A 14281-nucleotide genomic window follows, 5' to 3' on the forward strand; every position below is an offset into this window, starting at 1 on the left:
TCTCTTGATATAGTACACTTCCTTGGGAAAATTTTACAAACTGAAAATATTGCTAAATAACAGAAAATACATTTTCAAGAGTGATGAGGAAAAATGCCATGGGGAGATTACTGAGGCAAAAGACTATGGAAAGAAGGAAAGAAGAAATTATGAAGATGGAGGAAGAAATACAGAAGAAGATGCTGCCTATTGACAAACTGCTATGGCTCTGAACTAATAACAAGAAGATTCATATGTAATATAATAAAAAAAGTTATTTAATTTCTCTTTATATGAAGGAAATAAAAATTCTATATGGAAAAAATTAATATTTGTTTTTTAAAGGAAAATAATCAAATATTTAAGAATGACAAATTAGATCCTTTTCATATGCAGGTTGCTTTTTCTGCAGTGCCTTCCCCCTTATTTTTAGTTTTTTAAAACAAACTAAGTATTTCCAAAGAGGACATATAAATAACCAAAAGGTATTTGAAAAAAAAATGCTCAGTGTCAGTAAACATCAGGGAAATGCAAACCAAAACCACAATGAGATATCACCTCATAACTGTTGGGATGTCTATTAATAACCACCACCACAAAAAAACCCAGAGAAACAAGTATTGTTGAGGATGTGGAGAAACTGGAACGCTTACACATGATTGCAGGAAATGCAAAATGGTGTAGCCGCTGTAGGAAACAATACGAAGGTTCCTCAAAAAATGATATAAAGCTACTGTATGATCCCAAAATCTCACTTCTCGGTATTTATTCAAAAGAATTTAAATCAAGACCTCCAAGCAATATTAGCATTCACATGTTCACTGCAGAATTATTCACAATAGTCATGATGTGGAAACAACTAAATGTTCATGGACAAGTAAACATAGATAAAGAAGATGTAGTATATATACACAGTGGAATACTGTGCAACCTGAAAAAGGAAGAAAATTCAACAATATATGACAATCTGAAAGACCCCTGAAGACATTCTGCTAAGTGAAATAAGCCACTCACAGAAAGACAAATACTACACAATTCCATCTCTATGATTTATCTAAACTAGTAAAATTTACAGAATCAACAAAGAATGGTGGTTGCCAGAGGCTAAGGTGAGAGGAAGATGGGGAGTTACTAAGCAATGAGCATGAAATTTCAATTAAGCAAGATGAATAAGCTCTAGAGATCTGTAGCACAATACTATACCTATAGATAACAATTCTCTATGGTACACTTAAAAATTCGTGAAGAGGGGAGATCTCACATTAAGTGTTCCTACTACAGTTAAATAAAATAAAAAAAAAATAAATAAAATAAAATAATAAAAGAAAAGAAAATATAAAATAAAATGTAAAATAAAATAATTACTAGTCAATGCAAATTAAAGGAAGAATAATAACCTATTTTTTCACCTATTAGATTAGCACAAAGTTTAAAAGGCAATACATTCATAGCTTAAGGGGATAAGTCATCAGACTTTGTTCATTTGAGTATGAGTTGCTATAAACTGAAGGAAATAATCTGGACATGTATTAAAATTTAAAATACGCATACTTTTTGAACTAGCAATACTACTCTTGGGACTATATCCTGTTGTAGTTGAAAACACATATATCTAAGATAAATGTATAAAAGTATTTGTTGCAGCATTGTTTGTTATAGTAAAAAGTTAAAGAAAACCTAGTGGTTAATAAAACAAAACATTATTGAACTATTTAAAAACAGATAATAATTCAAATAAAGCCAAACATCAAACTTTAGTATATTGGTCTCTTTACTTTCTTTAAAAATGACAACATCCTAGTGGTGAAATGATAGCATAAAGTTGTTTCTATCTGCCTGAATATACTCTATGGTCAGTTGAAAAATGTAAAGATGTTGCACTTCCTTTCTCTCAATGGTCAATGTACAAAGTACAGTAATTTTCCTTTTTTTTCCACATCATCTAGAAAAGTATAATAGAACAGCCATACTCACTTGGCAATTGGGTACTCCCACATGTATCCCCAACCTCCATGAAGCTGTACACAGTCATAAGCTACAGTGTTTTGTAACTCAGATGCCCTAAATGACCAAAATAAAAAGCAGAAAAGGAACATTTGAAATGGATTTGCATGAGGTGCTTCACAATCAGGAAACAAATTTTTCTATCAAATGCATATATTTATCAAACAATTAAAACTAGGCATATTAGCCAACCAGAGATATAATCGTAATTGTGTGTAAATTACATATGAAGTAAACCTCAGGAAAGTTCTCACGTAATGAATACTTTCTTCATCAATTATATTTCTGGCTGGGTTTTTGTTAAGGTTAGAAACAAAATGTGGAAAGCACAGACTATTAGCTTTTTTTTTATATTAGGCCTGAAACAGATATAGTTAAAACTTGAATTTGGTCTAATTTAGATTCTCTATATGATCTAAGTTAACAGTATAATTATATAGCCATCTACTTCCTTTTGCCTTTGTAATACACCTTTTTTTCCTCCAAAGATGTCCCTCCCTACTTGAGGTCTGCAATTCTGAATTTCAGTAACTGTGAAAAGATTTTTTAGGGTTTTCAGAAATAAACTGAAAGTAAAAGTGAAAAATCTAAGAGGCAGACTACTATTAAAGTACATGCGTCATATAGAAAATGTATTAAAGATTATTTGGAAACTATTGTTCCTGAAGTAACGTATATTACCATAAAATATTTGAGACATACTCTTTTCTGACCTTAATGCAATAATTTTAACTATAATTAAAATCTGTAAGATAACTGGAAGGAATTTCATTCATCTTAACATAAAAATATTAGTTCAAAATTCTTTTCAACTTATTTTTAAATAGCAAGAAACATAGAACAAAAATAAGCATAGACACATTTTCCTATTCAAAAATGTTTTTTAACTCAAGCCATAGTGGAGGTGAGGATGTTCCTAAGAAATGCAGTAACAATATAATGATTAACAGACAAGACTCAGGGGCAACAATATTTGGAATTCTATAAATTTTTGTATTTGGCAATATTTACTGCGCTATAACTAATGAAATATTTACTGGACTGTAACTAGTTGCTTCCTTTGCTTCCATATGAAATACCAGTGTATTTATAAACCTAGTGTTTTCAAAGAACAATAAGGTCAATAGCTATCCAAATACCTTTTTGCCAAATATATCTAAAAATTTTTTATACTTTTTCCAACTAGTCAAAGAACTTGCTATAAATTTAAAATGTCTCCCCCAAAGTGCAAGTTCCTAGTAATTTCACATCACTTTCAACCTGGCAATTTTATTATTTTAGAATCATTACACAAAACACTATTCTGCATTCTACTTCTGATTTAACTGAACATAAGTTAATGAATAATGACAGGAATTCTTTCTAGGTTATTTTTAGGCTAATGAGATGTGGGAATGTTTGTTTTTTAATACAAATGAAAGTCTTTTTAGAGTTAATAGGACATTTTTTCCTTCCACTTAATAGAGCATGTGCAACTTTTGATTGGGTAGTCAATTCTTCAGAAATTTTTCTTTGATCTGAAGAATAACTTAAATAGAAAAATCCTGACCGATCTATTCATTTTAAGGACATTGAAATATTAGCCCATAGAGAATTAAATTTAATTATGAATAATTAAATAATTATTCATAATTAATTAAGAAATAATTATAAATCATTATTTATTAATAAATAAATAAATATTTATTTAATTAGATAATTATTCATTAAATAATTAAATTTAATTATTTAATGAAAGATTTAGGACTACCTCAGGACTCTAAGTTTTACTGTAAGTTTTTGGTCTCACTACACTGCTACTCCTCAGATAATTTGAAATTATACTTACTTGAATGAACTAGTCAGTCATCCCACTTCAGTCTCTTAGTATTTTATTTTCAATGGCATGCTAAAAAGTTAAATACAAACTTGAGAAATTTTTAGCACATTATAAATAGGCTTAATGAGACCTTTCAGCATTTTTTAAAAAGTTGCTTCCTACTGCTAGTTTTCATTTACACAGCCTTCTTCCTTTAAGACCCTCAATTCTGAGTTTAAAGTTGGAAGAATTCCATAACACTCTACGCAAACACCACATTTCAATTACCGTAGCACACATACCAATATTTCGCCATGGAAGCAGTGGCAGAGTCCAGACGTTTCCTTTCATGTAGCTGGAGACAGCTATCTATAAAAGCTCTGGTTACACAAATTTGCGTTTTTAATTCTGCTAGCTTATGCTGCACTGTCTTGAGTTTAAAGAAAACAAAAGAGAAAAATGAGCATGGTAGAAGAGCATATTTTGAGTCACCTAACATATCAAAAATTATATAATGAAAGATTTTTAGAGCAAAACTAAAGTGGAATTAACTAGGGTTTCTTTCTCCAAAAAAGGGCATATGTTACCCAAAAAGTGAAAATTTAAAGCCCACTTCGTTGCTAAGAAAACTTGTACTAAAAGATGCAAGAATAAATATATAAATGTTATGTTTTAGATTTAAAAATTTAGACCATTTAGGGAAGCTTCTTGAAAAACAGCACTACTTTGATGTGTGAGCCCCATCTTGTGGTGCGCCTGTTGAAAACGTCTATTTTCCTCTGGAACCTAAATTCATGAAGAATTTTTCTTTATTAATGAAATTAAGTAATCATATTTCTCTAGTCTGTTTCTCTGTCTTGGAGTAAAGTAATAAAGTAGCAAGCTGAAAGGATAACATAAAAAATATTATTTTATATTGCAAAGTATTTAATCTAGACTTGCAGAACACAATAGAATAACAGAATCAGAGCACTCAAGATCCAAGTCCAGTACCCCCCAACCTCTTCCACCTCTGTGTCCACTCTCCCTCTTTTCCCTCTCAATAGCCTGTCTAGCAGTTCCTAACTTAAACTGAGTGGTCAGGAATTGACAATGTTATCATACCTATGTACCTCCTCCTGCTGGCCGCACACGACCAATTGTACTCTTGGGAATCATTTCATCTATACCATTCTCAATTGTTCTTGCTACTCACTTCAATCAAATTTTCTTGCATTTTTAACTCTTGGCTCTCATGCCTTGAACTTCAAGTTTACATCTGGTCTCTTTAGCATCAACTCTTGAACTTCCTTCAGGAAACTGGATGAATTTGAAATACTGGCTTTTCACTTTAAGTAACCTCCAAAAATACACCCCATTCTAGTTGAGCTCTTAGGTTCAAGGCCCAGATATGTCAGCTCGCTCTACCTTCCTTGTGGAAATTCAGATTGAAAAATAATTCTGATTATTCTGCTGTGGAATACGTGAGTGAGACTTTCACTGCGGCTAATAAAAGAAATGAACTTAATGACAAATGTGGCTCAGTGAAACTCAAACTACAAATTAAATGTACCCTACTTATGCACTGGCAAGTCCAAAGCCATGATTGAGTTCTCAAAGGAAAGCTTTGGGGACCAGATTCTCAGAGGACACTAGCCCTGCCTTTACTACTTATTCTAGCCATTCTCATACCTTTCAGCATCATTGTGGTGGGGACAGTTTGGGTACTTTCCATTTCTGGAAGAGAGTGGAAAAGAGTCTAACAAGACCCAGGACCAGGCAAAACCAGGGTATGTCAGGTGCAGTCAGAGCTCTGAGAGACAGATTCCTCATAGGTATACCGCCATAACTACTGTGCTGATGAAAAACTCACCTGACTGCCCATCCTGTTCCAGAAACAGACAATGTGAATGGCACCTAATGATTCCAAAGCCAAGCAGTGGGAAGGCTGACACCATACTTTCCCACTGCTGCATCGTGGCTGGCCTCTAATTCGGAACATGCTGGGTTACATCAAAACCTTCTTCCCCTCTCATTCTTCCCCTTACTTTTTCTATCTCTCTCTCTATTCATTTATGTTTAATTAGGCCAATTCTGTACCCTTTAATCAGCACAAATTTTCTACTCCTAATCCACATATCCAAGTTCACTCAGAGAAAATCTAAAGATGGAACAAGAAATGAAAACAGTGGGGAAATACTGTTCTATATATTGAAAACAGATATGTGCCATGAAAACCTCCGAAATTCACTTCTAAGCCTACTCTTGGCTTAGTTCCATGATACTTCATTTGGAAAATAAGGGGAAGTCTGATAAGTCTCAAAATACGTTTGCCCCACTCCTACCACTGTGCATGGCACATCTGAGAATTTATGCACTATTTCCAATATGAGAGAATCAAAATCTCTAAGCCCAATTTCTCTCCTGTGAGAGCCGTTCCTATGGGAATGCTGGGAGCATCTAGAAGCTAAAGTTAAATTTCCGATCAGAATGGGTTCATTTAGAATTCTTGTGTCAGTGCATTCAGTGAGGTCCACAGGTCTGAAGGTATTAATGCCTCTAAAAGTACATAATTTATTCTCTGGGATAAAGAGATTAAATATTTACATATTCTTGCCATTGAGTTGCGTGTTACCAAGCAGATTTGTTCTTTGCTCTTCACTGTAGACACTGACATATTTTTAGAAATTATTCTCTAACGAATGGCAGCTACTAATTGTACCACACATTATTAGCAAGATGCTCTCTGTGAATGATCAACATGCTTGTGGCAATATATTTTTAACATTCATTAATAGTTTCTAATACATAATATGCAGCTAGCAGTTTTTAAAAATTCCCTGAAGTTACTAAGTGGACCAGCTAGAGCCTCTTTCAGAGTTCTGAATGACAAAATTCTTAGAACCATAGAATTATGGAACTGGAAGACACTTTGGAGAGGTAATCTAGCCCAGTATTCCATTTAAACACCACCATTAGCTATACTCTAACATATTATGACTGAAATGTAAAATATAATATGTTCAGCTTGTTATCTAATTTTATAGTTAATTAATCCCACACACAAGGTCTTAAGAACTGGATATTCTCTTTTTAGAGGAACATAAGGAAGAAGTGTTATTTTATTCCTCTCCTGCTCCTTTATCTAATACTTTGTACCCTTAGAATCAAGAGCACATACCACACAGGGAATAACTAAAGCCTGCATTAGAAAAAAACACTGGCTTTTCACTTCACTGCCCATGGGTGAAGGAAGTGGGGGAAGAAAAAAGGCCTATCTACCTTAAATTTTGGGGTAGTGAACTAGGGCATGAGTTAAGAGTGTAGGTTCCAGAGTTAGAATATTTGTGTAATTCTGGGTGAGTTACTTAACCTCTCTATGGCTCAATAGCCTTATCTGTAAAATAAGGATAAATATGATAGTTATTAAATAGAGTTGCTGTGAAAAAAAAATGAGACAATCCATTTATCAAAGTCTAGCACATGGACACAATGAAAAATAATGATGACAGCCATCATTATTTAATATCTGAATTTTACTGTTTTATTGTTTATTCCATGGAAAATCATAAGACTTAACATCAAATATAAAGAGTATAAATAAAAGAAATTAAAATCCTATAACTATTTCTACTTAAGTATGGTGGGTCTCTATCTTAAAAAAATAAATTTTTGTGAAATGCATCTAAATGGTTAGAAAAGCCCAAAATGTTCAAAATTCAAGGATAGCATAAGGTAGAAAACTAATAGTTATATGGTCATAAAATAACATTTGATCAAGTATAATACGACATTTAGAGGTCTACTGCAATTTAATAACTAGAACCATAGTGTACCTACTCTAGAAGATGTAAGCATGTATTAGTCATTCATCCTCTCTGAATACATTCCTAGATTGAACATAAAGTCATTATTCAAAGATATTTATCTAGATTAACAGGAAGATTAGAAGAAATATTTCAGAAATCACAAAACATTTTTAGCAAACAGTACTCATACGAATAGTATATTGGTAGAAGCAGAATGCTACTGCCACCTAGAGAAACGTTAGTAAACTACCTTTGAAAGAAGGCAACCAAAAAAGGCACCTATTTCTTTTTTGCTATCTACCTTTATTTATTTACTTATTCATCAATAAGTAAATAAATCTTCTACAGGAAAACATTATACCAATTTTCTCTTTTCTTCGCGGTTAAATGTCAAAGCACATTTAACATTCTGAGCTATCCTGGCAATCTGGGTAATATTATAGTCATCTTTGCTGTAAATTAATATGAAGTCCACAAACACAGGAATTGTAGATTTCTAAGGGGATAAAAAAATATGTCTATTTGGTTCATTTTTTAATTGTATCCAGAATAGGTCTAAAGGCATGAGTGTTCTAATAAAAACATTTTTGATGTGAAAGTGGTAGCGGTTAGATTTCAGAAGCAAGTGATACTAATTCTACTTTGCATATGATTGAGAAAGTCACTGAGTGATGCCAAGTGGTACTATTCCCTTCATATTGCTAGAAGCCTATAGTCTGTATTTCCAAAGTTATACCTATCAAATTACATCTGAGCACACAATCTTTAGAAGCAATCAATGTCTGTTTTCTCGGTGAAATAAAAAGGAATGAATCATATAGGTCAGTATTTCTCAATGGGACACTATTGGCATTTTGACTGAAGAAAATTAGTTGCTATACAAAGCTATCTCTGAATTACAGAACATTTAAGGACATTGGCTTCCAAGGCTTTTATACCTTAGTGCTTCACCCTCCTTGACATTTCCAAATGCCTGAGGGAAGAGGGCAGTCATTGAGAATCACTGATATGTGCAAATCAGTGACACATAAACAAAAGGGAATGTAAAGTATAATATCCTTACTCTTAAGGAAATCACAATTTAGGTAAGTCAAGTCACACTATTTTTTAAAATGTCTTCTTGACTAAATGTGCGCTTCATTTTTATAGATTCAGAACAAGTGTATTTAGATCTGTTATGTCAATAAGGAAGTTAGAATGTAAAGAAGTTTTTTAAGAACAGAAAAAAATTAACTTGATGAACATATAGGTAGCAAATAGGTCCCAAAATGACATGGAGTTTATCCAGACCAGGCGCAAGAAGTTGATAAAACAGCTCCCTTTATTGGAATGAAACAGAGGAAGGCATTAACTGAGGAAAAAATTATAAGAAAAGCTAACTTAATGAGCTCTTACTTTGCCAGACAATATTTTAAGCACTTTCTGTGTATTATCTCATTTAATCCTCACAATACCTCTATGAAGTGATAGTCACATCTTACAAATAAAATACTTCCAAGAGAGACAATACAACTTGCCTAGACCACAGATATTCGAGTAGCTGTGCTAGGACTTAAAATGCACCTGAATTTATATAATACTGACCCTGAAAAGCTACCAAAATGTTTCATCTCTCCTCTTCCCTTCACAAAGCCTTTCAGCCAAATCATTCTACTTGAAACTTTTCAAGTAGATTTCCAAATCCAAGTCTTTTGCTGGTAAAATGCTTCACCAATTTGATGACTGCATTGTTTATAAAGTGTTCCTTCATTTAAGAAGAAACTAGAGGGTCTAAAATTTGATTGTCATATTTAGTGATCATGGCCACCATATACTGAGTTCTTTTGCAAATATCTTAAACTCCTTAGCAAAACCCAACCTTAATTGAACACCATCAAGCACTTCTCTGTGCTTGAGCCTAGGCAATGGAGGAAGCACCTCTCCTGTTGGTATGGGAAAGCCTAGCTTCCCATGTACGTTGGCATCCATGCCCTCACACTTTCTCGCAGATTATATGCAGTTAATTATCCTCTCCACATCTACAATCTTTCCCTCTTTATTAAATTCTCTTTCTAGGCCTTACGATATGCTCCAGCATTCCCATCCTAAAAATAAAAACAAAAAATTAATACTCTCCAAATATCTCACTTGGCCCCAAATATTTCCCTCCACTCCTTACCCACCCTCTTCTTTTTGCCCCTCCAGTTACCATCCTTTATCTCAATTAACACTCACAGCCCAACTCAGGAAAGCGTTGCCTGCCATCAGTATCTTTACTTCCTCATTTGCATTTATTCCTCTACTCACTCTAGTCTGGCACCATTCCCGCACCAGTCCATGAACAGCTCCTACAAAATAACCTCCATATCATCATGTCCAGAAGGCACTCTGATCTTCATCTTATTCTCCCTCTCAGCGGTATTTGGCTCCACTTCCTCCTACTTGAAATTCTTTTTTTCTCTCGGTTTCTGAGCTAACACTTGCCTGATTTGCTTTCTCCTTTTTAGACGTCATTTTCATTTGTATTTACAAGCACTTCTTTTCCTATTCCGCTTTTAAATCTTGTACTTTTTTTCTCAGGACTCTGGCCTAGGACCTCTTCTTCTCTTACTCTCTCCTCTCTCTCCCTCAGTGATCTCGTCCACTTCCATGGATTCTAATACCACCTATATGAAAATTACTCTAGATTTATATTAAGCCTAGACCCATTTCAGAAGGGTAAATTGATATCGTCTAAACCATGACAACAAGCTTACCTGTATATGTGCAACTGTTTTCCCAAAAGCTTTTCTTTGCTTAACATAGTTCCTGGTTTCTTCAAACATAAATTCACTGGATGAAATTGCTACTTCAGAAATCAATAGCCTTTCCTATAAACCAAAAATTAGGACATGAACATTATTCTAATTACACGAGTGAGTTTCACATGATTTCAGGGATAATAAATGCCATAAATAATCTTTATTAAACTCTAAATGATTTATTTCTTAACTCTTTACAAAAAAGGCTTCTATAGAGATTTCCAAGAATATTCTGACATACCTGTGATAATTCCCTTAAGCAAATCCTTACGTTTATGAATGACTGTCTTTAATGTATATATCATTAAATTCCCTCTTCTCTTTACTCATTTATGGGAAAAGAAATTCTGAAGTTGTTGATTTTTCTTTATTGATCTCTGCACACTACCTATGCTAATATATCTGTGGAAATCAATATTTTAAAGTCATAGGTTAAATTCTGACTATTAGTGCAAAAGTATTCACAGTCGGTTTAAGTCTATCTTGCTGGTGATTTTCATGTTCTATTTCTATGTCAGTGTTCTTAGCCCTTGTCCCCAATTTCATGTTTAGCCCATGTTCTAGTTACTAGGCAGGTACAGTCTCTTACGCTGGCATATGAGGCTCAATGGTTACTCAGCAACCACACTCCAAAAATAAAGATGTGAGGACTGACTCTATATGGCTAAAATTTTTTAGACTGAGCATAATAGTTTTCCCCTTCAACTCTTAGGTATTATATTAAAAAAAAAAACCAAAAAAACAAACAAAAAAAAACCTGAAAAATATTTTGGCTGATATTTCCTTACAAAGAGATAAGAATTCTTGGCTTGTGATTGAGAAGCTAAAGTCATTACAAGAAGGAATCACAGAACTGAAATAACTATTTTCCCTATTCACTTATAAGCTTTGATTGAATATCTCCAAGTGCAGTTATTTACTTATCTAGCCTACAATACTCATACTTTTTTTTTTTAACAAATTTAAGTTATAGTCAAACGACTGGCTGTGTCACAAGTTTTGTATGCATAGATTTATATAGTTCTATATTATTCTATTCCAGTCTATTATCTAATCAAAAGATGAAATCTTTAATACTTCTGACCTGTGGAAGCTCTTGCATGAGGTAATAAAAGCCTTTATTCTCTTCTCCAAGTAGGGCACTAGCTGGTAACCGTACATCTTCAAAGAATAATTCTGCGGTATCCTAAGAGATCATACAATTAAGTACAAAATTAACTCATTTAAATCTCACAATAACCTGATGAGATTATCATTTCCTTTTAAGAAAAAAATAAAAACAAAACAAACTGGAAGCCACGTTGGAGTGGTTAATGAATACAACCAGCAAGTGGTAAACCAGGGATTAAAATCCACGTTCATCGGATTCCAAACCTTCTGGCTTTCCCACTGCAACACCCTGTTACCCTAGCTCTGATATTGTCCAGTTTTGCAGGTACCGAGGACCTAGGATTTCTAATGCGTATGAAGTAAAATGTTTTTCTCTGTTAATGAAAACATTACTAATTACCAAATAATAAAAACATATTCTGTTCTTATTTCATAATTTTCTTTAATTGATTTCATAAAGAGATGGCCTATTATCAAGTAGTTAATTTTGCCATTTCTAAAGCAGATACTCAAAATACCCTGATTCACTTCCATTCCATTGCTGACTACCAGAAGGAAATATCATTGCATAAATGGTAGAATAAATCTCCATTATCATTTCTGAAAAGCATATTTTAGGAATTCAGCATTGGAAGGTATGATTGTGCTTTATGTAGTTCTATATATAAGGCATAATTGAGTAAATCCAATTATTAGTAAATAATTTATTATTAAAAATTCAGTACACTCAATTATTACCTGAATATTATTTATATTATGACTTACCTGGGCTTTTAGTCCCATTTTATGTAGCTTTCGTCCCTTGATAAATCCTTTCATTCCATTTTCCACCAGGAAAAGGCTAATGCCATGGGCAGGAGAGCGAGCTTCACGATTTGTGACTGCCACTACGATTACAACATCACTTAGCCACCCATTAGTGATGAATACCTGCAAAACCCCAAGTATACCATGATGCTCCATAATAATTTAGCTCCATGTGCAAGTCATAACCGGCGGAAAGTATACTCAAGAAGACTCATCCAGACAAGACGTGCTTTATAACTCTCTCTGTACTCTATCCAAGTATCTGAAGTGTTAAATATTCATACATGAGGTTATCGAAGAACAGAAGAAAAAGAAAGGAAATGAAAGAAAAGAATGAAATCCATACAAGCCTTTCTTAACACTCAGTCAACAACAAATACTTACTGAGTGTATACTAGACATAGTTTTAGGTAAACAAAAACCTCTGCCATCAGTGGTAGTAGGGATCTATTTACTCCTGAGCCTGTCGTAACCTTAACTGGAGAAGTTTTCCAGTTTTATCAGTGGGTTGATGTGACTCTCAAAAGGACTGAAAGGCTCTCAGATTCTATCAATGATCTTAATAATTAGTTAATAGTTAATAAATTTGATGTTAATGAGAAACTGGGGAAAATGTAAGGAAACATTTTGTTTGCCCCATATTTGAACAATGTGAGTCTTACCTTCTCCTTTTCTGGTTTGATATGGGCTGTCTGGAATCTAAAACATTTTCCATATTAGTGAGGAGGCATGCAAAACACAACATAGAAGAGGAACAGATTTCATGTAATATAGATGTTGCGAAATTTGCACTGTTTCCAAAACTAAACAAATCGATTCCTGTGTGAACTCAAATAATCTCAGTTATTGTGTTAGTCTCTAGACTTGCTAGAATCATTAATAACTGTTACCCATGGCGTGACCCTGGAGAGAAGCCCCTCTTTACACACCTTGCTTCCATTAAGAATCCAGTCACTTCCATCCTTTTTGGCATTTGTTCTTACTCCTTGCAAATCACTGTAATTGAAAAAAAGAAGAAAACTTCATTAATTAGTACATATTAAATTATGCAAACGTTGTTACGTAAGTATGAATATGACATGATAAATCAAACTGATTACATCATTATAAAAATTGATCTTTAATATTAGGAGTGTTCACACAAATGCACTAAACAAATCATGTCTGATATATTATATTCTAAATTATTTGTACAAATGAATATGTAAGGTTACATAAACTAGCCTGACTTTTTAGAATATAACAAAGCGTAAGCAGCATTCAAGACTCCAAAGTTGGACTCAGGTGACTTTTCAATGCCCACTATATCCCTGAGATTATTTACCACATTGTACTTGCCTGCCTCTATTCACTTTTGTTCCTTTCCCTATCTCAACTGATCAAAAGCTTACCTATCGAAAAGACCAGATTTCAAATGCCAACTCCTTCTAACAAGCCTCCTCTCAAAGTAGATTATTTTTCTAAATGTAAAATAATTTATATTTTTACAACATAAATATTCATAATTAGAATATAAAAAAGACAAGGCAATATTCTAGATAAAGGAGAAAAATGATTTAGTAAATAATTTTATCTCCTGGAATTTACAAATATGTTCTTCCAGTATTTCTGTATGGAAACAGATACACACACATAAGCACTTTTATAAAATTAGAAGACATATGATTTTGATCTCTTAATAACATCCAATGTTTTTCTATAAGATACATTTTATTAGCGGCATAGAATTTCATCACATGGATTTATCATGATTTTTTAAAACAGCCTCCTATTGTTGAACATTTAGGTAGCTTCTACTTCAAAATATCTTCCACTGACAAATGACCCCCAAAGATAGTAGGTGCCAACCCCTGGAACCTGTGTTACCTCATACTAAATAAGGCTCTTGTAGATGTCCAACTGAGGCAGCATACATAGCCTAGGGCATTCCACCTGCCCTCTAGGATATGGCTCTGGAATGTCTCCTTTGTCCCTTACACAACCTTCTCCCTGTTTTGACTAGGGTGACTCCAGTG

At 33.5% G+C, this 14281-nt stretch overlaps 2 protein-coding genes across 2 annotated transcripts in view; both read right to left on the reverse strand.

Annotated features, from left to right (window-relative positions):
• Positions 1-4128, reverse strand: part of KANSL1L (KAT8 regulatory NSL complex subunit 1 like) — a 121160-nt gene extending 117032 nt beyond the window's left edge. Inside the window, exons 1-2 of the mRNA XM_039844666.1 lie at positions 4084-4128; positions 1954-2040 (exon numbers count right to left, since the gene is read on the reverse strand). The gene's annotated coding sequence lies outside the window, so the exon portion shown is untranslated. The remainder of the gene's footprint in view (positions 1-1953; positions 2041-4083) is intronic.
• Positions 1-14281, reverse strand: part of ACADL (acyl-CoA dehydrogenase long chain) — a 29419-nt gene that overhangs the window by 3387 nt on the left and 11751 nt on the right. Inside the window, exons 5-10 of the mRNA XM_039844667.1 lie at positions 13196-13262; positions 12225-12389; positions 11434-11535; positions 10305-10418; positions 4084-4211; positions 1954-2040 (exon numbers count right to left, since the gene is read on the reverse strand). Coding sequence (XP_039700601.1) covers positions 1954-2040; positions 4084-4211; positions 10305-10418; positions 11434-11535; positions 12225-12389; positions 13196-13262 — 663 coding nt within the window. The remainder of the gene's footprint in view (positions 1-1953; positions 2041-4083; positions 4212-10304; positions 10419-11433; positions 11536-12224; positions 12390-13195; positions 13263-14281) is intronic.

This window comes from Pteropus medius, unplaced genomic scaffold (genome assembly GCF_902729225.1).
Source record: "Pteropus medius unplaced genomic scaffold, Ma_sr-lr_union100, whole genome shotgun sequence".
Taxonomy (NCBI): Eukaryota; Metazoa; Chordata; class Mammalia; order Chiroptera; family Pteropodidae; genus Pteropus; species Pteropus medius.